The 23,068-nt window shown below is 46.5% G+C and overlaps 1 protein-coding gene across 1 annotated transcript; it reads left to right on the top strand.

Moving 5' to 3' along the window:
- Positions 1–20,457: 20,457 nt before the first annotated feature.
- Positions 20,458–22,404, top strand: JUN (Jun proto-oncogene, AP-1 transcription factor subunit). Its single transcript, XM_066192908.1, has one exon. The coding sequence runs from the start codon at positions 20,785–20,787 to the stop codon at positions 21,727–21,729; it is 945 nt and encodes a 314-aa protein (XP_066049005.1). The 5' UTR covers positions 20,458–20,784; the 3' UTR covers positions 21,730–22,404.
- The last annotated feature ends 664 nt before the right edge of the window (positions 22,405–23,068 follow it).

Genomic DNA, 23,068 nt, shown 5'->3' with positions numbered 1-23,068 from the left:
CCTTGTTAACTTTACTAGATAAGTGCCACCTTTTGTCCAAAACTGCAAGCACTTTGGTGGATTGCCATTAAGATTTAATGACAGACTTTGCTGCTGCAAAGACATCTCATGACACAAAAATTCCATTGCATCAGCTTGCTAATATCATAAAATTAACTTCAATTTATATCAAAGACCTAAATTCCCAAAATTATCCGTTCTGCTGCACCTCTAGCTCTACGATGAGGATGAGTTCTTAGTAAACAAGGGCTGAGATGAAAGACCTTTGGTGAGCTACGTTTCCAGAAGACTTGGGGACTCTTCACCACGACCTACAAACAATACAAACCACTAAATGATCAGATCATCGTGAGTGAGCTGATGCAGTGCACCTCAGCATCAGAGGTGGAAGAAGGTGCACTTAATCAGAGCAGAAAGATAGGGAAGAGGAAGACACAGCTCTGTCCCTTCACACTGTGCACACTCATGGCTTGTGTCATTAATTGTACTGCTCCAGGAAACACACACAGCCTTGGATGAACAGAGGTTTGGGGGTTTCTGCCTTCTCTTCCCAAGAATGGATGGAAACAGCTCCTGTGCAGAGGCTTTTGGATAGACAGAACAAAAGGAAGGGGCACTGGAAAAGGCAGTGGGAGCCACAGGGGTCAGGGAGCAGAGGAGGGACTGACTGCTTGGTTTCGGCGTCTGTCTCCGTTATGAGTAAGAAGGCCCCAAGAACCGGGGTGTGGCAGCCCTTTGGCACAGGCAGAGCGGGCACAGGAGCCGACAGAGGGTTTCCTCCAGGAGAGGCTGCTCTGTGAGCCAGGGCAGGAGGTTCCTGTGGCACCGGGAGCCCGGCTCCAGCTCCAGCCTCTGCCAGAGCCGGGTGACTCATGGCGGGGGGAAGGCAAGACTTGGCAACCTGGGCTGTCTCACACAGCAGCAGGTTTTGTTCTCCAAGGGATAACCCAGGGACTGTGTGGCACAAGGCCAAACTCCTGAGTAAAGGACTGCAGTCCTTGTCCCTCTCTGGCTATTCCTAACAGCAAAGGACCACATCAATTCATACAGGGCTTGACACATCCTCGTCCTCCCTGCTCCCCAAATGATGGGGGAAGGCTGCACAGGAGTGATGTTGGTGGGACCAGGACTGTCCTGCTCCTTTCCACTGCAGCAGACCTGGCAGGCCCCAGAGGCTGGGAATATCCACTTGGGACAGGATGCCACTCCCACACAGCACAGTGAAACCAGGGCTGTGATTCACAGGGGGAACCATTTCCCTTGGGACAGAGGTAATAGCTCCCATTTCCTGCTCTTTACCTACCCAATTTTTAAGGTTCCCATCCTCACCACAAGCTTGCACAACAGCAGCTGGGCTGCTGTAGTTTATGGCCCAGCACTTCAAGGTGTTTCTGGTTGGCACCTTTAAAGCTGGGATGCACCCACGTGTGAGGAGAGCCCTGGGAAATGCCACCTTCCTTTTGGTAAACTCCTTCATGATCACCATACATTGTTCTTAGGGGTCATGAATGTTTTGTTGTTTGTTTTTTTTACAAGTGGACTATACACCCATGGTCTGGCTCCTGTGGTATACTGGACACTGGGACCTGTGGCTGGCACTGTGCTCTCGGCAGAGGGGTTGAGTAACCGTGTTCAAAGGATAACATGGCATTTCACTGCGCTGGGACTGACTGTGAGATTAGAGTTAGGCAGGTGAAAGGGCTCCGTACTGATGTCTTTTCTGGAAAGCAACCATCTCAAAGTTCAGAGTATGATACCCTAAAAGGAGACACAGTTGGGGGACACATTCACCATTTTTACAAATCACCAGATCGTAAGATAACTCATGTTTAAAGGAACCCCAGAAAGACATGTAGTTCAACCTCCTGCTCAAAGCAGAGTCAGCTGTGAGGTCAGACCAGGTCACTCAGGGCTCTGACTGGTCCATTTGCCTTTAGGATGCCTCTTGCAGGCATTAATGAGACTGGGTTTTTCATTAAAACAGAAGAATTTGCACTTAGTGAAAAGAAATGTTCACAGCCTTTGAAATATCAATGAATATGGTCCACAGACTACCAGGAGTGAATTAATAGCAAAAGTCTCCCTAGTATTAATTCCTCTGATTGCCAATCTGCTCTGCTAAAGCAGTGAATAAACTGAGCTCCAGTGGTTGACTCTCAAAATTCTGTAAGTCTGCTCTCCACAAGTGGCAATGCCATTGCCAGCCTTGAGCACATGGGTTTGTATAGTTTACATAGCAACACCCTCACCAGCAAAGTGTATTTGCTTCCTGGAAAAACACACCAACAGTAAAATGTTGGCTCTTTATAAACTGCCTACAGAGCCCATCTCTAGAAGCAATAAGCTATTGGTTAAAGGTTCCTTAGATTCTTAGTGACGTTTCCTGATAATGGTCCCATTTATAAACACAGATTACAGTTCTTACGAAGGGGTTTAACAGCGCTGGCTTGTTCTAAAGTGTGCCTTACCCTGGGTTATCAGAACAGTAGCTGAGCTCCTCCTATGGCAAAAGGGCAAATTCAGACACCTTTAGTCACCTTTTCCACAGTGAGTCTCACTGAATTAACTGAAGATTGATGATCAGACAATGAAAGTCTGCACGTAGGGCTAACATGAGAGTTACCATTATGAGACTTCAGACCACCTCTGTGGTGGAAAGGGCCCCAAGTTTTCTAATTTTCACCTTCAAATCACAACTTTTCACTGTTTTATCCGTGCGGTTAAAGTAGTGACTTCTGAGGCAGGTAAGTTTATATATTCTGAATTCTATAGTTTAACTTAATTCATATCCTGGAAGGAGAATGTCCTTGATTTCACTATAACTGCATTCAGACAAAGGATTGCAGATGGAACACTCTAGAAAAACACCAACATCACTAAAGGTGCTCTGCCTTAATGACAGGGTATGGAAGACAGGCAACATTTTTCACTTTAAAAGCTACATGAGGGCACTTTCTGAATTCAGAATAGATAGCGTGCTTCTGGCAGTCCTCCCACTGTCATTTCATCTGTTTGTCTTCCCAAAAACACACATCTTCCAAAGCTCTGGGTCACAAAACATGACACAAGGGGTATGCTGGGACCACAACCAACAGCCAAGCAGAAATGTCAAGGGGAAGAGCTTCTTTATTGAGTGGTATTCCCTAAATTCCAACACAACCATTTCTGGCTACCCCCTCCCTTGTCCGGCAGAGGCAGGAGCATCCCTTTGCCAGGGTTTTCTCAAGCTTTTCTTTGCTATGTTTAGTGTGCTAAGCCTACAGCTGTAAATGGTCCTCCCAAATTATCAAATTCCATAGGTGTGTGTCATCTCCTGCCTCGTGGTACCAGAGTGTCTATCACCCTCTTCCTTATTGCCAGATCAGCGATCCCCTCTAATCACCCTCTTCCTTATTGTCTAAATATTTCCTTTACTACCATTCACACATGGGAATAACTTGTTTTAACGTTTTACATGACAGATATTTCAGAAACCAGCAGTATAAAACGACATCAGAAACACAGAGCAGATCTCAGCTAACAATGTGCATTAAATGAGCGCATGGCAATCTCCTTTTTCTTTTCTTTTTTAATCTATACCATCAGTACTCTTAACCCCACCTACTAAATCCACAGCACACACCTAGCAGTGATACAAAAGGAGCTAGAAAACATGTTATAAACTCAGAAAAAAAAGAGATGGGGATGGTGTGCCAGATTCATAAAGAGCAGCATTTCATCCCTGCAACTGCAGAATCCAGTTTTATAACTGTTTGTGCTGCTGACTTCCTTCAACACCTGTGACCCTGCTTGTCGTGGCTTCATTGCCTGCTGGAAACTTGGCAAAAGACAAGAGAAGAGATATTAGGGAACCAATGCTATATCCTGAGAGAGGCCATAAAGTCCAAAGGTTGAGCAGGATTGCCAGGAGCAGCCTGATAAAGGAAGGAAGCATGTGGCTCTGAGCAGACAAACTGCTGTGCCCGAGTACAACGTGTTCAGAGCCTGGGGCTGCACCCCAATGTCTCCCACACTCCACAGAGCACACGCTATCCAGGGACTCTTCCCAAACAGCCCCCTTGGAAATGAATTACTTTAAGCCCCTTTCTGAAATGAGCATGTGACTGCTCAGTGCCAGAATTTCACAGATCTTAAATTTCAAAAAACACTCCCCTTTATTATTTCAAATTAAGGTCGGATGATTTGTTGATTTAATAAAAGAAAAAAGTCCCGTGCAATCCCCCTTCTGAATTAGCATATTCAAGCCTTTCCAAAATCTGGCTCCAGTAAAGAACTTGTCCTTAAAAATCTATCAGACTGTAACTAAGCTTGTCACTTGGCATGTGAAATATATAAGCCAATAACCAGATCCTTCAGAAAATTTCAATTAAACCTCTAAAACTGTCTCATAAAATACCCAGCATTTGAAGGGTTTTTATTCACAAGAGTACAGCACCTAAAGGTTTCATATTAGGAGGAGCACGGGGCATTAATAATTTTTCCCCCCTCTTTCCTACTCACCCCTCGCTCAGTTACACGAGCACAGTGTTTTGTGATGCCACTCTGTGAATCTGAGCAGAAAACCCTTTTCTGGCTTTCAGCACGAATGAAACCAAGAGCCCAGCATGGCCCCACAAAGGACTGAGCAAGCACAAGCAAAGAGCAGGACTGGCAGCCAGGGGAGGGAAGGAAAAGGACACGAATTGCTTTGAGCTCATATTGCTGCTGAGCACTTGCTATTATAAAACCATAACCTAATATGCTTTGAGGACTCCGACTCTGAGCTGCTTCCCACCGTGCGTCTCCTTCCCTGCCCGGATCCTACAGGGATCTACCCCGTTCCCAAAACGCCCCGGCGCGCCCGACACCGCTCTCTATTCTATTGTCATTAGTCACTGAACAAGAGGAAGGAGAAGCCCAGCAGTGCCCCTAAACACAACATCTGCCTTGAGAAGCAACAGCACAGTCCGTAAGGACGGCTCTCCCTGTGAGTGCAGTGCCTGGCTCGGCAGCGCTGTCCTCCCTGGGGAGCTCAGCTGTGGGAAGCAGGAGCAGGGAACTCCTTTTTAGGACTGTGGCTGAGCGGGGCCGGGAAGCGCTGGGGCAGGATCAGGGCTCCAGCAGCAGTTCCTTGGCCTTATAAGGACAAAGCCAGGTATTTTCCCAGCCGGCACATCCAGGTAAGGCCCGGCAGGACTTCCCAGGATCTCCCGCTGCCTGGGGAGACCCTTGGCCACTGCCACACCTGCTCGGTGCAGACCTACAGCCCCGCTGTCCCCAGCCTCAGAGCATTTCGAATAGGCCTTATTAGGAAACAGGGAAGCTTAATTAACTAATTGAAAGATCGTTTTGAGATCTGCAAAGCCAGATGGTTTGTGGGTGAACCGTTCTTGATATTAATGTGACATTTTAAGGCATTCACAGCGACGTTTTGGAGCGCAAGTCTCTAATGTCAGGCATCTTTTTAGCTACCTACGTAAGAGGGAAGGCTTCCAGAGGTGAGGAGCAACTGGATTCTCCAAGGGCTTTGACACAAGGGACAGGGCACCCAAAGCCTCAGACACTCAGCAATTTGTTTAAGTAATCTTTAGGAACACACACAATTAACACTCCTCCCCAGTTCCCTAAAAATTAAGGCTGCTTGACAGAAATGCCGAAAAAGTTTTAGTTTCATTCGGTTTAAGTGAGATTTCTTGTTATTACCTGTTTTGTTTTTCCAGGGGGCAAAACTAAAGCACTTCAGGACAAATCCATCTATATAGGATATACATGTAAGCAGCCCTGACCATGAACTCTCCCATATTGTTGCCCTTTTTACTTTCCTGACTGTGATTTTTATAAGTAAAAAGAGTAGGCTGTGACTGAAATAGAAAAAAAAGTACCCCTTTCTCCCAGCAATATCCATTTTAAAATTCAATTTTTGAATCTTTATCAGAAAAATGGCCACAAAAATGCAGTATCCTTGAGTATTTTTCTTTAGGGAAATAAAAAAAAGTAATTTCCCTTTAGATATGGTTAAAAAAAATTATTTGCAGTGGAAAGTTTAAATGAGACACTACCCACCCAGGATTAATCCAGCTTCTCACTTGTGATTATGAAATGGCACATTGAAATTCGAAGAATTACCAAGATATTTTGCCATCTTAAGTTTTTTGAGGTTAAACTTCGATAACTGCCTGCCTGGAGATGCTGAAAAGTGTGGGTTTAGCTGAAAGCAGCTACTTTAAATTTAAAGATATGAGAATGGCTTGACAGTTTTGATCTGTACAACATTTTAAATCCACAGAGAAGTGTCTGCTCTGCATCCCAAACTACTGCACCCGTTTGTGCCTTCAGGGAACAACCACAGCAGGAAGACCAAAACTTGGATTCCTCTTGCCACATCCTACTTGCAACATACTGTCAAGAAAACATGGGGGAAGTACTAATTTCCCCTGGGTAATCACAGGGCATCCATTTCTAGGATTCCTTGTGAGAGGCCCATCAGCATAAACGAGGCCATGGACAACAGGAAAAATTACATGAATTAAATACATTAAATATGTGACAAACTTAGTCTGAGCTCAGAGGTATAGGACTTTCTCCAGTTGTTGACTGGGCTGGGATTACATTTCAATAGCTCCTGAGGAGCACCAGAGCAAGGCTGCTTTCATAAAAGGAATAAAAGTTTTGACACCAGGTTTCATATTGTAAATTTCTCCTTTAAAATAACCTGCTTGCCAAAGCACTTCAGCTGCCAGAAAGGGAGAGAGGCTGGGAAACTTTATTCCCTTTTAAAAGCAATGAGTGGGCTGTGCTGCTCAGGTACACAGGCATTGCTCCAGAACCAGGGAGTGTTGGCTCATTAGGAGCAATTAAATAAATAAAAAAAAAAAAAATCTGAGGGGACTTTAAAAACAACAACTTCCCAAAACAAAACATGCATATGTACCACATGCATTTGTTTATGCAGCTGTAATGAGTGATGAAATCCATTTATGAGCTGAAGTCACAAGATTCTAAGCAGGTCTTTGTTTAATCTCAATAAGTCATGACATTTCCCTACTACTTATATTAATGAGATTTGGATCAACATTTTCAAACTTACGCACCTGTTTTTTACCACTGCTCACCAACTGCACTTCTCTGCTTCTCTGCAGACAGAACAGGCTGCTCTGGAGGCCCCACTTGGATCAAGCACCCTAAAAACAGACACAGAAACCTGGGTTTAGTTGAACACACGCCTGCAGTTCTTGAATTCAGCACATCTTCTGCAGTTCTTACTCAGACTGAGACTCTGGGCAACCTACAAAGAGCGCAAATAAAAATCAATGAGACCATTAGTGGGATGAATACTTACAGCATCAGCCCTTCTATAACCACAAAGTCTGCCCAGATGGATGCCCTTAAAAGACTTTCAGAAGGTTTGCTCCAGACAATGGCTCTCATTACAGCACTTGCTGTGACTTGGGAGAATAAAACGAAGATAAATGCAGCTGTTTCTGCTCACATTAATGCAGCATTAGTGCCCTCAGTAACAAAGGTAGGACAGCGTATGCAGGAAAATAAAAGATTCAGCACAAATAACTATTAAGCTACATGTTTGGCGTATTTATATACTGTGCTAGGCTTTAGATGTATTATTATATAGCTTTATCGTCAGTAATCCTGCACATAAATCAAGACCATGTTTTTTAGCTTTGATATTAAGGAGAAGAAAAAGGGCAAGACCAAAGATATTTGGCACTGCTGTTTTTGTCATTACACTGCTATTAGCTTTGCAAACAGCTCTGATGTTTTGCAAGGATCAGATCAAAACTAAATGAATACAGGTCCACTGGTAATACAAACAGAGTGATTTTGTATTAGTTCTTTGAAGAAGGGAAAAAAGGTTAGACTCCTGGACTGAACAAAAAGTCAGTGGACCCAAAGTACCTGGACAGGGCAACCCAGACAGAGAAAAGTTCTCTGGGCCTGTAAGATGTGAGGGAAGGTGTTGCTCCCATCCCTTTCTCCATTCTGCCTCTCCTTTGGCCCATTCACCTCCTGCTCTCCAGAGCCCCAAAGGAGCCAGGAGAGCAGGTGGATTTTCCATTGTGTCAGCAAACCAAGATGGCAGGAGGATGTAAGGCAAATGCAAGGACCTCTCACCTGGAATACTTTGTTCCAAGCAGCCTCTTTTTTATGTGCAAAAGCACAAAGTACAAGACAATTTGTCCAGCAGCTTGGACCCAAATTTAGGAAGGCTCTGACAAGGCCAAAGTCAAATATGTACAACCAGCAAAGTCTGTTCGCATCACCCAACTGGCACCAACACAGTGTGTTCCTATTCCTTGCATTTTTTGCCATTATTTTTGTTGATATAGGAAAATAATATGCACTATTGCCTCAGAGATTTATATATGACAGCTATATTACAGGGAAAATAAACTCAAATGCCATCTTCCTACCTAAGTCTATAAGGATTATATTTTATATTTCTCCATTTCCAAAGTCCTCTTTGGTTATCTTCCTTTCGCTTTTGGGATCTACTGTCTCAGAATGTCCAAAAGAAAATGGCTCTAGTTACTGAAGCCAGAGTTACAACCGAAAAACGCATATCAGTAAAACCCATTCTTTAATATATGAGCCCACATGAACTAAACCCAGCTGAAAACTTCTGAGAAGTTAAATTAAAATAAATAACTGTGAGAGTTAAGTAAACAGTTCCCTTACTGGATTTGCTATAACTGACTAAAACCTTTCTTCCTCTTTCCACATTAAAGGAGAGGCCTAAAACCACATTTTGCATTTTTTATTAGTTCAAACCTTTTCTAACCCGGTTCCCAGGTCAGACCAAGTCTAAAAAAACTTTAAAAAGTGAATCTAACATTGTTCTAAAAGAACAGAATTCAGTGGAGTGTGAACAACAGGACTATCAATAAATGTCTACTCCTATTCCCAGACTCAGAATTCTAAACAATTTTTAGCCTCTAAGATTCACAATTTATTGAACTGAACTTGCACACCAGCTTTAGCAATCAATGTTACCCATCTGATTGCCTCTGAATGCTTTCACCAGAGAGGAACTGCACGTTTGGAGAAAGAAAAACATTTCTGTGATTGTTTTAAAAATCGCAGTCGAAAGTTCCTTGAAAGGTCAGAAAGCAACTTCTCCTGGTAGACACAGATTAGCAGCAGAGGGTAGGCAAGGTGCTCAGGGTGTATGGGAAGGGTAATCCATCAGATTGATAGCACCACTATGTATATGGTACAATTATATCTTATCTCCCCAGCCCTGCAACCAAAATAAACCCCATGGAAGCCTTGGAGTCTGCTTCTGTTGTCTTTAAGCACACACCCCTTAGGGCGGCGACCCAGGACACACCACACGCCTTTTACCTCATGTAAGACAAAAGCAAAACAAATATAATCAGTATTTTTCCTTTTAGGACTCTCACTGAGCCTCTTTGATGTGTTTTCCCTAATCGTTTTCTCTTTTTAATCATCACACTCGGGGGTTTCTCCGAGCTTATTATGGTTTAGGTTTTATGTAACCTCTTCCAGGCGGGCGCCTTCCCAAGCTCCCAACACAGCAACTGCTGTAACAGTACACAGCAACTCTACACCAAGGAATACCTTGGCCAAATGAAACCAAAAGGGAAATTTAGATGAGTACATTCTGCTTAGGTTGGAATTTTGGCTCAGACACAAGAGTTCACACTCCTGGTCTTGCAAAAAGAAGTTCTAATAGAGATACTGAAAATGAAAGTATCTCTTCTACTTCAAAGCTGAAAATCCGGCAGCTTCTACAAAGTGTTTTTCTGCTCTGGGAAATTTTACTTATCTACACCCATTCATGAAGGGGAAATCCTCGGTCCTGCAAGTTACCTGTGGGTTTGCCATTCACTTTATTAGACATGAGACTCTTGCCAGTATGGTTTACTGGCATAAAACTAGTTAAATTTAAATTTCCAATTTCCATGTGGCTGCTTGCCAATATTTCTTTGTCTTAAGAGCAATTATTCACATTTACATTTTATCTTGATTCTCTTCAGCAACATTCCTATTCACCTAGAGAATACTTCAACGGACTATTACATTCTTTTACCTAAGAGGTGCATTGGTGTCCTACGGTCCAAAAAATTACCTGATCCACTATTAACAAAATGGCTCAATTTGTAACAGGCACCACATAAAACTCACACAAATGGAATACCTATAAAATGTCCGGTAAACAGCTGCCCCCCGCCCCTGTCCAAGCTGCCAGTAAATTCATGAGGTTCTAGAGTTTATTTCCATTTATCAGCTAAGAATTACTGATATCACTGATACTCATTTCTGTTGTTCCATGTCAGGACGCTGCCCATGGAGGAAGCAGGAGCTGGGACAAGAACTGAAAACATTTCCTTCACGTGGGAAGGTGCCCTGCTAAGGAACTGCTTATTGAACCTGACAGCAGGCGTATAAACAACATTAGAAGGGAGTGTTCACACATGTACTCCCAATAAAGGGGAGGACAAGGCGGTGAAAGTCAGAGCTATTACAAGACAAATACAAATTAAAGACATTGTTTTTAATCTCCAGGATACTAAAATATTGTTTGAGAGCTCCCAGTGTTTGGGGGAGGAGGGAGGGAAAGAAAGGGGTAGGGCAGCTTGTAAGCTCTGTTGAGACTTTTCTTATGGCTCCTGTCACCTTTTGTGGGAAAATCATGCTAGAGAAAAGCAAGAGAGGATTTTGAAACTATCAGAAAAGGACTTGCTAAAAGGTACTTTGCTCTCTGTAAAACTTCCCATGAGGCCTGAAAAAGCACCCTGAGCACGCCCTTTATCACACAGCTTTGCATATGAAATGCTGTTTGTTTCAGAGGCAGCTGTGTATTTTTACCTGGGGGTTATTCCTGTCAGTTGTCCCCTGATTACTGATCTCTGAGAAGCAAGTGAAGGAGTCAGAGCTACCACAAAGACAGAAGTACAACTATTGAAGTTTAGGGGATTTTCAACATTCCCCCTCCTTAACCCAAAACTTTAACGTTTCAGTGAACACTGCCATATATAAAAGTATTTATTTTTTTTTGTTTGGCTGCCTGGTGGGCCACCTGAAAATCATCAGCACTCTGAGAAGAAAGCTGCTATCGTTTATTCGGAATTTCCTTAACCCGAAGTCCTGCTGTGCATTACCATTTCCCAGAAAGGTGCATTGTTCTATCAGCACCCCTATCAAATTCAAGAGCAGAGCCGCGCTGTCGGGACGTGCAGCAGCTCAGATAGGCCGGGCTGTTGCAATCCTGTTGCAATCCTGAGCAGAAAACAGAACGTTAACACCGGCATGCTGCTCCCACGCCCTCCCCTCTCCAGGCTTCCCATTAACTCCGTGACACCCCGCAAAGCACAGGATTTATTTACACAACACCACTCTTGAGACGGGCCTTTGTTGGGCTGCAATGTTGACAAGGCTTAGGAAGCACTACCCGCCAGAGTAAAGGTGTATTAAGCATCGACTGAGGATGAAAGAAATGCTTTGAGACTCGCTTGATCGAATTTCCAGCTGCAGCACAATTCCCTTTTAGCCAGGAGCCGCTGGGACAAACTCGGGAAGCTCCTGGCTTTCAGAGAGAGCGCTGGCTGGCACTCACACGGCGGTTCCACGAGCACTTTAATCCGGGATATGTGGTGACACCCTGAAAAGGAGCAAATTCCTCTCTGCCCAGCCATTCAGGTTTTTGCTGGGCTGGATGGAGCGTGTTTCCCAAGAGCCTTCCTTCATGTCCCGGCTGTGTCAGCGCCAGGGAGGGGACAGCGTGGGAGCCGGAAGGAGGCAGGGCTGCCTCTGGTGTCAGCAGCGCCGGCCGAGCGCACGGCGCTCCGCGCGTCATTCCCGGCTCCGCTGATTTACAGCTGGCTCAGGAGCGCTCCGAGCTTTGCCTTAAAAAGCCGTGCTATATGGAGAGCAGTTTACTACGTAACACAGGTGTAAAAACAGCCAGGGAAGCTCAGGGGCAGGTTTAGTGGGTGGAAGTGACTAAAGGGGCCGTAAGCTTCACCTCCCCACTCCCGCGGGCTGCGGCACCCATCCTCTTCCCTGAGGGGGATATAAAACAGAATTCCCATGTTTCACGTGGCCGTATTCTTGCCAAAGGTTTGGAGTGAGAAACAGGGCTCATTCTTTAGGAAACTACCAGTGGGAAGGTGGAGAGGTGCTGGTGGCTGTGCCTCAGCATCTCCCTTCTGGGAAGCTGCCATGTGATAATTCCTCCTACGTGAACAACTCCAAATCACTGTCAGAGCCCCTCAAAGCAGAGACTCTGAATGTAAAGAAAACAAAACAACCCCCGCAGAAAGTAAGCCCTTAGCAACAAGGAAGATATTTGGTCAAAAAAAGTCAAAGAGTGACCAGAGAGTTGAACTGGCATAAATCTAAGTGCCAGTATATGTTCCACACAGTCCTGGGTCAGATTTAAAATGCATTACAAGGCTCATGAACCAATAAAAATGTCATTGATTGATATCCTAAAAGCAAATGGGGACAGTAACGAATATTTTATACCAACAAGTTAATCCTAGATCTTCTTCCAGAAGAAAATCCATTGCTTCTCTGTACCTACTCCTTAGTGTATTTTAAAAAATAAGAATAGTTCATACCACTTGTCCAGCATTTATTCCCCTCAGATCTGCCCGCTTTACTAGGACTTCAGTCTCATATGCCCATTTTAAAAGGAGGGAAATCAAACTACAGATATGCTAAAGGTGATTAAGGAGGCAAAAAGCAGGGAAGAGTGCAATCCCCATTTGAGTTGACTCTCTTCTCCTGTTTTTCCTCTTTGGGCATACAGGAAACAAGATTACTTTTCATCAAACTCACAAGGTTATATTAAAGAGGTGAACAACTTTTTTTTTAACAAAACTTTTAAAGTTTTCTTAGCAGCCTTGAAGGGAAATATATTCCCCACCAGGACTGCTTAAGGGTTAGGTGAATACTCTGCTGACCAATAACATAAATGTGAATTATACCCGTGTTCTTATTAATATTTATGTATTAATCCAGGGCTGAAATTGGCTATCATAGAACTGACCTCAGATGTCTGACATAAATGCCTATTTGAAGCACCTGGCAATGGGCTGGGAGCATCCACACCCAGAAGTGCTTTGTCTGGGCCTGCAGCTCTGCCAGGCACACACCTTTTCCTACATCGGCTGCAGGAACTGGGAAACATCAGCACAAAACGTGCTTCTGTAGAGCAAGGCTACATTGTACCATTAACTCTTACAACACACCTGCTTCGCCTCCCTCACATGACTTACCTGAGCCCACAGCCCTCTCCTCACTCAACAGAAACCTCTTGAAATCTGTGTGCGTGCAGCAGCTGGTACTCAGCTCTCTAAATACCACACAGCCACTTCTGGAATGGCTTTCTAGTTGTTGCCTATAAAAAAGGAGTAAAATTTAAACCAATCTGAATTTCAATTCACAGCCATCACAGCCTTTAGGCCTTTGCTTTAGCGTTGTCCTTTTATTCTGAAAATTCTCCTTGATCTTATGAACTCATTTTTAACATATTCAAATGTTATGACTTTTTATATGTTTCCTATGTTCTCAACAGAGTGTAAACAGTCCTGTGAGCTCAGTAATCCATCCACCAAAGGCACTGCCAGCTGCTCATGGACTTGCTCTAGCACACATGGGAACAGTGCTCCTGAGCCCACTGTAAAAACACAAGATCTCAGGTAGTGACCCTTATGATTCTGGGCTAAATTTCCCATCTCTTCTTCCTTCTGAAACAAGGGAACATAGAGATGCTGTAGTGTTGGCAGCTGCATACAATTTTCACCACAGAACAGCAAATTTGAGAGGTTGAGCATCCTGGCTCTTCTCCTGTGGAAGTCCTGAGGGTCTGCTGTGGGTGAGACCGGAATATTCCCAGCCTGAGGGGACAGGGCTGCCCAGACAGGGAGGAGCAGCTGCGTCACTGTGTGATAGCTCAGCTGGGATCAGAGATCAGATTGTTGTTTATTAATCAGGTGGGAAAGAGGAAGAGAAGCAGTTCAGCAGCACCTTCTCCAAAACAGGTGAACTTTGCTTGTGCTTCCAGGCATCGTGCTTCCCAGGCCATGCCCTCTCCTCCCTACATTGCCTTCCTTGGCTCTTTGGCAACCCTGACTGCTCCCACACCATGACTCCAACACAAATGACTGTCATCCACAGTGAATGTTTCCATTTGAATTACGTGAGCAGGCACTCTGTAAACTTCCCCACAGGCTCCACCACACTAATCCCTGGGAAGGAGCAACCTGCAGGACCTACTTTCACTGTTGAATGCTTTCTCTGTTTGTTGCTCCTCCTGTCAGAGCCATTACCCGAATTCAGACAGGTGTCCTTACATCTGTCACCCACCAGCCACTGCTGACATTTAGGACAGGAACTGACAGTCTGTGTCCAAGCCCAAGCCCATGGCACAGAGCAGGAAAGCTTGATTGCTCCCTGGAAATCCCTGAGCTCTGTGCTGCTTTTCACTGGGCAGTTTTGGTCTCATGCAGACTCGCTTCCTCCCCTTCTCCTGTTGCAAGCGCTGCTCTTTATCCCAGGTTGCCAGGAGCCTACTGTGCCAACAGCTGCTAAGACAGAGCAAGGTGTCAACTTTGACAGGATGCCAGACTGTTTATTAATTAAAAATTTAAGCACTCTGTATCTGTCCTGGGACTCTAATCAAAGCTGAGCCATTTCACCAAGGGCTCTGAATGGTTAAATCGTTATTCTGAGGCTTTCAGTCACAACTGGCAACCAGAAATAAATCCATTTTGTTGACACTACTGTCTGTTTCTTGAAATACCCAAAGACCACAAAGCTAACTTCAGTCCTCCACAGCAAAACCCCACCTCAGTAATATGGGAACATATGCACCCTTCCAGCAGGATCTTTCCCCCTGAACACAATAAATATCTTTTCAAAGGCGTTCACCTGCCTCCCCAGCACAGCATCAATATGCTTCTATTTGTATGGTACATTTTTCCTGCTGCCAGCTCCCAATGCCAAGCAGAGCCGTCTGCTTCCCATATGCCACCCGTCCTCCAGTGCCTCCTCTCCTGCTTACCTTCCCCCTCTGCGCTCCCACTGTGGATCAACTGCTACTCTGCCAGCCTTCTTGGTGTGTAGAGGATTTTTCTGACTGCAAGCTCCACAGGATGGGAACTCTGCCCAACTCTCTATTTCCCGGAGCACTGGCTAAGCTGTGGTATAGAAATAATGAGCACGGAGACATTATTGGTGTGACATTTAGATTTGTAATATCCCAAACATCCTTCTAGAGCAAGGTGTCCCTGCCCAGGGCAAGGGGGTTGGGACAAGATGATCTTTAAGTTCCCTTCCAACCCCAGCCATTGCAGGATTCTGAAAAGCACGGGAAGCAAGGCCCCAGGGCTCCTTTCAGACTCATCTCCAGACAATGGGGTTAACTTCCACTTGCTCAGGGTTTTGATCAAAAATTAAAAAATACATACAAGTGTTTGAAAAAAAAATTATAAAGTCCATTACTTATTTGAAAATGTATTTCTGAGCACTTGGAGTGAGCACTGAAATCCTCTACAGCACAACAGTGAGAAATTTAGTATAACTACTGAGTGAAGAGGTCATCCCATCCACTTTAGAGACAATCATATCACATCTTTCATTCAGATGTTGCTGCATATCAACATCCAGGGTTTGAATTGCTCAGGCAGCATTCTTAGGAAAATGGAAAATGTTTTTAGTGGTTCCTCCCTCACTTCTGCAGCCTTTCTGTGTGTTTACAGCACTGCTGTCCTGCCCCAGAGGTAACCCAACAGGTCTTGCAAAGCCTCCTAACTTTGCCCCACCTCCATCATTCACAATCTTGTCTCTCTAACCTACTCATTTTCCCCCATTCCACAAACTATTAGTTTCAAAGAAATTCAGAGATTAATTAAAATGATTGGTGGGATGAGTAGGTGAGGGGGACAGGCTAAAGGGCTTGACAAGAAGAAAGATGAAAAGGACTGAGTGCGTATGGCTTGGTTATGCGATGACTAATGGAGGGTGGAGGAGATGGACACGATATTCATTTACAAGTGCCTGTGGTTCTGAAGAGCATTTTTCATGTGCAAAATGAAGACTCTCTCAAGACTGGCTGGGGTTTCTTTAGAGTTTTGGTTCCAGGGTCCTCCACGCCAAGTTGTGAGTCCCACTCTTCCCCCAGCCTACGCATTCCCACCTTTTCCCTGTGTCCCCAAATGTATTGATTTGTTTTTATTTCAGACTCAGTTCCTGGATCTCCACCTGGCCACAGGAGTGCTGCTGGGAGCAAAGAGCAGGAGGAGAGGCCACGGAAGCCGGGGGTGGATGAGGTGGCAGCTCTGCCACGCCTGTGCTGTGCTGCAGACTTGGACCCACTTGAACTGACGACGCAAACACGCCCTGAGGAACCGGCAAGGGACTGGGACCAGCAGAACCTGGGAATGATTTTGCTTCCACTTGGCCTAAGTTCCTTGTACCATCTCCCTCCCACCTTCTTTTACTGTGCTTTGATGGAGTAAATAAGAGAAAAATACTTGTGCTTTGTGACTCTTCAAACTCTTGTCTCCCCCGGTTGGAGACATCTGGTCTACAGTAATTCCTTAAGCAAGTGGAAAGCAGTGTGTGAACATCCAGCATTTCCCAGTTTTATCCACTTTAAGATGTGAAGAATGATATCACATTTAGAAAGTGTGAAGTCATTTTCTTAAAAAAAAAAAAAAGACAAAAACTCTATCTAATACTTTTCTTTACAATAAAAATGTTATGGAAACTTCTTTGATGAGGAGAAAAAGTAAAAGAGTCAAACATGTCTGATATTGAATATACATGTAATAAAACTATATGGAAAAAAAGTATTTTTTTCTTTGAGCACTGTTTCCAACATAAAAAAATCAGAAACTGATATTTATCCTTTTTTTTTCCCAAATGAGTTTGAAATAAGTCAAAAGCATTTGAGATGCAGAAGTGAAACAAAACAACAAACCCATTTATTCCTGGACACCAAATATAATTTAGATGGATGTGGTGTGTGTAAGAAATTTTAATTTGTCCCTGAAAAGCCATTTAATTATTCAGATTATCTGATTGCCTCACTCAGGGTTCTATTGATTGATTCGAGAAGTTTATAAATCAAAATGTGCATTACTGCTGCTCAACACATCGGCCTCTCAGAAATATAGGGCAGGATTGGCAATTCCTGGCCACAAGTTTGTTTATTGAGCCATGTAAATGGCTCTGGTTTGTACCTGGGTCAGGAAGTGTTCCTTCATCCTACTAAAGGAGTATTTTCTTAAGGACGTCAGGAAAGGGCGAGTAAAAGCCCAGAATTAATAGGTGTTTAATAAATCAGGGCATAGCCACCAGAATTCCCAGCGCCTTGGCTAATGGCCACGAAGGATCTCACTATCCATGGGATCTACTCCACTCTGAAGGTCTCAGGTGCTGAGCTTGGGACTGAAGTCTCAGCCAAGTCGTCCCCAAGGCCCCCAGTTAGGCAGAGAATCCCCTGGGAGCAGCCAAGAGCTCTGGTCTTTGATTCCAGCGCTCTCCTGCTCCCCACAACCTTCACAAGCACCTTGACTCTATTGCAGCCTGCACCAAACAACCCCCAGTGAGCAGCAATTAACGTAATGAGTGTAATGAGTGTCCCCCAAAGCTACAGAGGGCCTCAGCTCCTACACGTCTCCAGCAAACTGGAATGTCTGCTCCTGAAACCCCGCCTCTGCAAGCGGAAGGAAGTACAGAGCTGAAATGGGTGGAGGGGGAAAAAAATTAAATTACATTAATCCCTCCAGCCTGATCCAACCCTCACTGAAGTTAATCAAAACCTTGCATTGATATCAGTGGGCTCCAAAGGCAGTTTTTCAGGTTATACAAATCTGTAATAACAGTGGTTTAAGCTACACTGAGCATGTTCATCATAGTCTGAACTTGGCTTTCTAGGACAAAAGAAACGTGCAGAAGAAAACCCCAAAAGATAAAACAAAACAACACAACCAAATAAATACATAAAGTTAATCAGAATAAATTTTATTAGTAGTATTTGTCTATACAGCAAATTAATTGCATGGCTTCCTATGTACCAGAAACCACAAACAAGCCCCTTCCCCCCATTTTTAGCTTTATTTGGAAATATTTAAAATATTTTATTTCAAAAAAAAAAAAAAAACTCCACACAATAAACGACTTCGAATTCAAGTCTTGCATTTCTCCAGATTTTCTTCCTTGCCCTTTATAAACACAAAAACTGCGGGGTGACACAGAGATCATTTACGGGCTGTCTCCAGGGGCTGTAACACATCAAGGTCCGCCGAGATACCCATCTCTGACAGGAGCCAGGAGAGGGTCCCCAGGGAGGCACAGAAACCAGGGATGCCCCCCCAGGCACAAGTCATTTGCAGCTCTGGGATTTCCAGAGCCAGTGTGGATGTTCCGTGATTCACAGACCTTAAGTGATTTCTCTTCTGTGAATTCACCCAATCACGTTAAAACCCCTCAGTCCGCCCTTTTGCCAGGGAGTTCCAGTGCTGAACCACAGCTCCGTGCAGACATTTCTCTGGTTTATTCCGAACCTGCCAGTTTCATTTGATGCCCCTTGGCTCTGGGGCCAGAAGAGTCGGTCACTGGTGTCTATTTATCTTATATGTAAAGATTAAATAGGAATTAAGCAACTGCTTTGAGTGCTCACCGCATTAATGGATTTCAGAGATTTTCATATGCATGTGCAGTAACTTAGTGCCGTTTGGCTGAACAATTCAAGCAGCTGAAGTCTGAGTTACCTGCAGCCCAGAGAGACGCTGCCTCTGTGAAGACTGTGCAGACACCAGCAGCACAGAGCGAGCCCCCACATCCAATCCAGACTTTGTATTTCGTGCCACAAACAGTTAAGACACTGCATGTATTGTTTCCATCACTCCAGTGAACACCGGTGCCCACCGTGTGGCCAAAGTCAGGTGGGAACACCAGGGAAAATTTCAAAGAGGGGAGCTGGACCTTCACTTTTCTTTCACAGCTGCTGATGTTTCTGTCTGCCTCACTGCTCCTTCCTATACGGTAACTGCTAATTATGTCATTATATCCAGGAAAAAAATAGCACTGGAGAATTTGAAAGTGTGTTTTCAAAACTGGACCTAAGTTTGTTAGCTTCACGTATCGTGGAGAAGGGATCGACAGACCAAGTTCTGCACTGACAAAAAAGCTGAACAGCAGGTAACAGCTCCGAGTTGGAAGCACAAGGAGCACTTGTTGCACTGCTGGCAATCAAACACACCAGTACAGCCCTGCAGTCCCGGTGCTACCCCGTATTGTCACCGTCTGTCCTCAAATACCTGCCTGCGCTATATTGCAGAGGTCCCAAACCCCCAGCACCCCGAGAGAAGGGTGTGTGCGGGGCAGAATCCCTTTTATCAGCGCTCTGCCCTGGAACGCCGCTCGCACAGAGCAGCTCCAGCGAACCAGACAGCTCCCATCTGTTGCTCCGAGGGGAACATGCCAGCAGGGACTTTTCTCCTCCACCGCGATCCTTCGGCTCCAGCCCTTATTTTCCCTCCCGACTAACCTGCACTTCCACTGCAATACTGGGGCACTGTCTAAAATTAGGCCGTCGCTGTCCCCTCCCCGTGGAGGACGAGTTCAGAGAAACCCATCCGCAGCCCGGCTTTTTCCTGCCGGGTTTTATTTCCCCTCTGTATTCTCCCGGTTATTCCTAAGGCCGGGAATTGGCGTCCGAGCTCTCTGCAAAGGCAAAGCCGTGCCGGGGAGCGGGGGCGGACGCGAAAACCCGCGGCCGAAACCCGCGGCTCCCGCTGGGCTGGGCGGGCGAGCGGGGACTGCACAGGACCCGCGGGGGCTCAGCCCGGGCCGGGGAGCGCGGGGTGCCCCCGGTGCCGCCCCCGGCGCTGCCTGGAAGCCGCGGGGGCGGCGGGACGGGGAAACCACGTGGGGCTCCCCGGGAGCGCCACCTGAAGGGCCGAACCACCGCCGGGAGAGGGAGGAGCGGCGACGGGAGGGGGGGGGGAAACACAGCACGGCCCAAAACCCGGCGGAGGCAGCGGCCGCCAAGCAAACAAATAAACAAACACGCACACAAGCAAGCAAAGCGAGGCACAGGCGCACCGGGAGCGGCGGCAGGCGGCGGGCCGGGGCCGAGCGCGGGGCCCCCGCGGTTGGTCGGGCGCCCGGGCGGCCCCGCCGGCCAACGCCGCGCGCGCGGGACGCGGTAACCAGATATTTCAAAAACAAAGACGTCAGCCCACACTGCCCCGCGCGCGCCCCCCCGGCATTACGTCATCCCACAAGGCCCCGCGCGCTCAAGAAGCTTCTGAGGGGGGGGGTGGCCATGGCGACCCGGGCCGGGTCCGCGCGCCGAGCCCTGGCCCCGCCCCCCCCGGGGACGGGGCGGTGGCAGCCAATGGGGAGCGCGCGGGGTGACATCATGCGCTATTTTTAGCGGGCTCGCGGCCGCTGATAAGTGAAGGGCTGCACGGCGGGAGCGGGCGCAGAGCGCGGGGCGGGCGGGAGCGAACGAGCGCGACTGAGTGCGGCCGCCGGGACGGTGGAGCGGGAATAGCGCGGAGCCGGGCAGGGAAAGTACTTGTGGCGGCCGAGCGGCGTCCCGGCACCACCGGCACAAGGAGGAGGAGGGCGGCGAGGCGCCCCGCCAGGCCGGGCGGGCTCTCAGCGCGGCGGCGGCAGCGGCGATCTAGTAAGGCTCCGCGTTTCTCCTTCCTCGGCTCCGCGTTCCCCTTCCCCGGGAGGGTCGGGGTGCCCGCGGGGAGCTGAGCGGCGGCCGGGCAGCTTCCCCTCTCCGGACTGTGTTCTATGAGTGCAAAGATGGAGCCTACTTTCTACGAGGATGCGCTGAGCGCCGGCTTCGCGCCGCCGGAGAGCGGCGGATACGGATACAATAACGCCAAGGTGCTGAAGCAGAACATGACGCTGAACCTGTCCGACCCCTCCAGCAACCTGAAGCCGCACCTGAGGAACAAGAACGCCGACATCCTCACCTCGCCCGACGTGGGGCTCCTCAAACTGGCCTCTCCCGAGCTGGAGCGGCTCATCATCCAGTCCAGCAACGGGCTGATCACCACCACGCCGACCCCGACGCAGTTCCTGTGTCCCAAGAATGTCACCGACGAGCAGGAGGGGTTCGCCGAGGGCTTCGTGAGAGCTTTGGCGGAGCTGCACAACCAGAACACGCTGCCCAGCGTCACCTCGGCCGCCCAGCCTGTCACCAGCGGGATGGCACCTGTGTCCTCTATGGCCGGCAGCACCAGCTTCAACACCAGTTTGCACAGCGAGCCCCCGGTGTACGCCAACCTCAGCAACTTCAACCCCAACGCGCTCAGCTCCGCGCCCAACTACAACGCCAACAGCATGGGATACGCGCCCCAGCATCACATAAACCCCCAGATGCCCGTGCAGCATCCCCGGCTCCAGGCTCTGAAAGAGGAGCCGCAGACTGTACCTGAAATGCCGGGGGAAACTCCTCCCCTGTCCCCCATTGACATGGAGTCACAGGAGAGGATCAAAGCCGAGAGAAAGCGCATGAGGAACAGAATCGCGGCGTCCAAATGCCGGAAAAGGAAGTTGGAAAGGATTGCCCGGTTGGAAGAAAAAGTGAAAACTTTGAAAGCCCAGAACTCAGAGCTGGCATCCACTGCCAACATGCTCAGAGAACAGGTTGCACAGCTTAAGCAGAAGGTCATGAACCACGTCAACAGCGGGTGCCAGCTCATGCTCACACAGCAGTTGCAGACGTTTTGAAGAGACTCTTCAGCGAGAACTGTGTGTTGTGGTACAACTCAAACAGGAAAAATCCAAAGTGGCAGAGGCATAAAGCTAAAGGCGAAAGCTGCGAGGCTGAGTCCTGCCTGTGCTCCGCAAAGCGCATGTGTGGAAAGACTGGCAAAGCCTTCAGCTGGAGCCGGGAGTGCAGCGGCCGGCGCTGCTCCGGGAAGTGCTGTTCCTGCTCGGATGAGATGTCAGATCTTCGTTTAACATTGACCAAGACCTGCATGGACCTAACATTCGATGATCATTCAGTATTAAAGGTTAAACTGCAATAGAAACTGTAGATTGCTTTATGTAGTATTCCTTAAGAAAAAAAAAAAAAAGTGGGAGGGAGGTTTGTGGGAGGCTGATAAACAAACAAACAAAAAGAACTGTTCTGCCTGCCTTCAAGTAAATTGTGTATGTACATATCTTTTTTTATTTTATTTTATGAAAGTTGATTAATGTCAATAAACTACTTCATGACTTTGTAAGTTATTTTTATGTTGTTTATTTGGGCACTGCCCAGTATTGTTTGTAAATAAGAGGCTTTTTTTTAGCACTCTGAGTTTACCATTTGTAATAAAGTATAATTTTTTAATGTTTCTGTTCCTGGAAAAATCTAGAAGGTTCTATTATATTTAAGAAAAATAAAATAATTAAAATGTATTTTCCCCTCACACTTTTTTTTTTTGGGAAAATGAGTTGGGAAAATGCCCTTTGAGCTGCACTCTGAAGGGGAGGGATTACGCTGAACTTGCTCTGTAACTCCAGACGTGTCCTGGAGAAGGTGTGAGGAGGGGAGGGAGAAGCCAGATCGTGCTCACTAAACTCTTACAACTTTTTGGGGTTGTCTTGGAGTTGTATTCCCCAGCTGCAGGCTCCCTGCCTCGCCTGCTGCGTTCTTGGGGCCCAGGTTAGACATCTGACTTGGGGCAGGGAATGAAATTGTTCCATAACTGGAGCAACTGGCTACTTGATCTGACATGCTTTTTATTAAATTAATGCCCTCAAGAAGATAAGGCAGGTGGTTGTATTAAAAAAATTATGCTGTAGGCTTCAAAACTAAAAATATTCCCCTTTATCCCTGTGTTTTCTCAGGTACGAGGTGATTCTTGTCTGTTAATATTTCTGACAATGCTGCTGTCAACAGTAAAATAGGTTTATAACCCTTCCCCTGTCTCTAAATCCTTTCCCTTCTGGGGATTACTCTGGGTTCTAACCTTCTTGACAACTGAAAAGCTGGGAAAACTGAACCTAGTGGGAAATGAAAATAGCAACTTGTTGAAAAACAGCAACTCCTGTTGCTTGTTTCCAGCAATTTGCTGAAAAT

Source organism: Chamaea fasciata, unplaced genomic scaffold, assembly GCF_029207755.1.
Source record: "Chamaea fasciata isolate MVZ Bird 193981 ecotype frontalis unplaced genomic scaffold, bChaFas1.0.hap1 SCAF_10, whole genome shotgun sequence".
NCBI lineage: Eukaryota > Metazoa > Chordata > Aves > Passeriformes > Sylviidae > Chamaea > Chamaea fasciata.
Note: the sequence above shows the minus strand (reverse complement) of the source record. Positions and strands in the feature narration are given on the sequence as shown.

Coding starts and splice junctions, on each gene's coding strand:
- JUN (XM_066192908.1), top strand. CDS start 20,785: ATGAGTGCAAAGATGGAGCCTACTTTCTACGAGGATGCGCTGAGCGCC.